A 3,778-nucleotide genomic window follows, 5' to 3' on the forward strand; every position below is an offset into this window, starting at 1 on the left:
TTTTTATTTTGGATTGCGTGGTTTTTTTTTAAAATGGAAATAAATAATGAATTATTATTAATCTTTTTTTTTCTATACCTGGAGCCATTTTGTTGTTCTTTGTAAATTCGTTTGAGATGTTTTCGAACACCAGCTGGTACTGTTTCGACTGCAACTTTTCTTTTTGCATCTTTCCAACTTTTTGTCCCGGACTTTACTAAGTCATCGAATAATATTTGTGCACGTCGTGAATTCTCCTCATCTTGTTTGTCGAAATTTTCTTCTAGTTCGGCCAAACGTTCTTCTTCGTTATCCAATGCTTCTCTTTTAGCTTTCAATTCTTCTCTTTGTTTGGCAAACCGATTTTTTTCGGCGTTTTCTTCATCATCTGAAAACTCAGAAGATTCTGGACTTGGAGAACTAGACAGAAGATTCTCAACCTCAGAATCAGTAATATCTTCCACAAGTGTCCCGTATCGCTTGCGTCCAGATTGTGGTGGCGGCGAAGGAGCGTCACTTTCTTGACCACTATCCGATGGATTCATGTCTCCCTTCGAACCTAAAAATAAATCAATTGTGTTTTCCTTCTGGATGTTATAGTCGCTTAACGTGCGACCATCTTCGAGCTGTTTACCGACGAAAATTAAACGCAGTTGATCTGGTTGAATACCCTCCATGTCTTGAATCTTGACCTTAACGTTTTCGATTGTATCGAATGGTTCGACTTCTAATGTGATGGTCTTACCAGTCAATGTCTTGACAAAAATTTGTATAGTGTCGCTTGATATTTTTTCTCCGGAGCTTCGACTACCAGCACTGGAAACTTTGTTTTCTTCAACATTGTCGACGGAATTTGAGCTTGAATCTTCAGCCACATCATCATCGCCATCACCTTGTGCTATCACAGCTCCGGCCTCTGCATTTTCACTTTTTGCAAATTGGCTTTCCACCGATTTTTTTTGAAATTTTTCATCGTCGGGAAACAAACGAAGACAATAGTCAGCGGCCCGATTGCAAAAAACTTCGTATGAATTATTGTGAAGAAAGCATATCAAAACCATTGTCATGTTGTCTGTACCGGTCATCAGTAAATCGGGTGACAAACATTCAGTCATTATTTCTTCGCAAATTTGCTCTGGTGGTATGCCCTTCTCCATTTTCTTCAAACACAATTTTACAACATCATCATTTGTCAACACATCCCAAATACCATCACTCGCCAACAATATAAAGTCCCATGTTTCATCGACGTCGTGAATTTCAACATCTGGATAAGCTGTAATTCAATTAACATTTCAATGTTATTAAATCGTTTTTCGATGTAAGCATCAACCAAATCACTTACCAGTGACAATTTGTCGTTCAGCCTTAAGCTTTTTGTTTTGCTTGAACTTGAAGTCACCCAATGCACGTGACAGAGCCAAGCTACCATTTACACGACAATTCTCAACCCAACCACCACTTTCGTGTATTCGTTGCATTTCAACTGGTAGAATTGGCTTGTGATCGACTGACAATGCGATTGCCTGTTGGAAACGTTAAAAAAATGTTCAATTTAAGTCAAATGTATGCCAAGAATCTTGATGCAAACGCACTTATTAAGAATTAAGTGCAACTCGTTCTACATACCTGTCCATTAACACATGCAATGGCTCGTGAATCGCCTGCGTTTGCACAATACAGCTTCTTATCTTTGATCAATGTAACGACAGCTATTGAACCACCCATTTCATGCTTTAATTCTTCCGAGTTTAGCAATGCTTCATCGATATTCAAGAAAGCCTGTAACAATTGAATGATTGAAGTGGTAATTAAAGACATCCTTGTCATTGTCTCAGGGTTTTGTTTATTTCAATGTTTAGATCAGAGCTAACAAATACCTTTTTTTGTTTTGAAGCATATTTACCAATATTGGCACCGCCATGGCCATCATAAACAGCAAGAAACGACGTTCCCGGATCGTCAAGCAGAGACAAAATATGTGTATGACTGTCTTCCATGTAAATTCGATACCCTTGCATACAACTAGAGCCAACCTATATACATTTGTGCCATGGAATATAAATAACGTAAATCAGATAAGAAATGAAAATTAAATGACTCTCAATCACAATAACGTAATTCACTCACATACGAAAACCAACAAAATGAAAAAAAAATATTCGGAAAATTAAAAAAAAAAAAAAAGTGAAAATAAAATGGAAAAATCATCAATGATTCAATTAAATCAGCAATAACTATGCCTTAATTCATAAATGGAATTAATGGCTGTGCTAAAGCGACAAGTACAGCAATTTAGCTAAGATTGAATGTCAATAAATCGCATTTAGACAGGACTTAAGATAGAAAAAGAGAGTGATAGCATGCCATAAATTCATGATTAACATTGAGATTAACTTCAATTCACTTGTGTAACGTTTCATTTTATATTCAATTTTCAGAACGTTCTTCTTCTTATTTTTCGGTATTGATATTCGTTCAAATGGACACATTTCGTATGCTTTGCACATACACCAAACCATACTGCATAGTAGCTTTACTTTGTATGCACCGAAATTATTTCTCTACTCTCACATGTTTTGGCGTGTGTGTAAGCGAGTGTCGTTCGTACAATTCGTTGATCGTTGAGTTTGTTGTTGTTCTTGTCGTTAAAATAGTTTTATCAATAAAATTGAGAGTTACAATTGAATTGTGGCAATCGTGTCTTTTTTCGATGTGATTAAAATCCTTGTGGTCGTCTTTGTGGTCCTTGGAACGATGATGAGAGGCGTTTACGTGGAACTGTAATAAGTAAACAAAAATCAATTTTTGAACAGAAAAAATATGATAAGATTGCTTTGACAGAACAAAATACATAAAATCACTTTCAATCATCTGAATATCATATTGAAGATTCATGCAAAAGGCCAATTTCAATGTAATTTCAGTAAGTAATTAGTAAATAATTCATGAATGTTTGATATTTTTTTCTCACTCTCTCTTTCTCCATAAGTCAAAACAAGGCAATAACAATGGCGTCGAAATTACAAAGAATACATACATACTATCAATGAACTAAATGTTTTAGACCATTCGCAATACTGTTGATAGAATCACATTTAATGGGTTTTGTTCTTTGGTTAATTTCGATTTTTCGATTTTATCTTACCTCTTTCTTTGCAAGTTACTCTAATCAATCGGCGATGGTTGATACTAAAACTCAATAATTTCAATTGGAATTACGAAAAATGACAACATTATATTCAACACTTGGTTAACTAATGAACGACGTTGTCATATTACTTTGACAGATTCATTTAGTTTGTATGGAGTTTTGTATGCAGTTTTGACATTTTGTTTTCGTTGACAGTTCAACGTACATATGTACAATGTACATTGTACATTACGCGACAGCATACGATTTTGGTTGAGGCGTCACTGAGAGAATTGTCAATTTGATTCGATATTTTTTTTTTCTCAATTTTTTTTTATTTGTAAATTTTAACCCTCCTAGGTATAGTAACGGTAATGTTCCTTTGTTGTGACAAAAATGTCTTCACGTTTAATTACACCCTCAGCGTGTAATGTGACGATATCCAATGTCAATTGCATCTTTTATCATCATATTGATCTCAGCACAACAAAACACAAAAAAAGAAGAAAAGAAAATTAAAGAATTTTACCCAGCTAGTGCCGAGATCAACACAGGAATCGAATTTCCATCGGACAGACGAACTCTCGGTGCAAATAATGGCTTCTCAGCAGACGCTGCAAACTTAGTTATGATTATAATACAATTATTGAACTATGAGTTCAGTAA

At 35.0% G+C, this 3,778-nt stretch overlaps 1 protein-coding gene across 1 annotated transcript; it reads right to left on the bottom strand.

Annotated features, from left to right (window-relative positions):
* Window positions 1–5: 5 nt before the first annotated feature.
* On the bottom strand, window positions 6–3,108 carry LOC116341831 (probable protein phosphatase 2C T23F11.1; the record flags this gene model as incomplete). The annotated part of the gene is made up of 6 exons (XM_031769134.1): window positions 2,954–3,108; window positions 2,662–2,760; window positions 1,860–2,015; window positions 1,609–1,761; window positions 1,325–1,505; window positions 6–1,255 (listed from the first exon to the last, which is right to left on the bottom strand). Coding segments are annotated over exons 1-6 (1,854 nt in total), but the record flags the coding sequence as incomplete, so codon positions are not given.
* Window positions 3,109–3,778: the final 670 nt, after the last annotated feature.

This window comes from Contarinia nasturtii, unplaced genomic scaffold, assembly GCF_009176525.2.
Source record: "Contarinia nasturtii isolate CC-2019 unplaced genomic scaffold, AAFC_CNas_1.1 Cnas_scaffold_797, whole genome shotgun sequence".
NCBI classification, from domain to species: Eukaryota; Metazoa; Arthropoda; class Insecta; order Diptera; family Cecidomyiidae; genus Contarinia; species Contarinia nasturtii.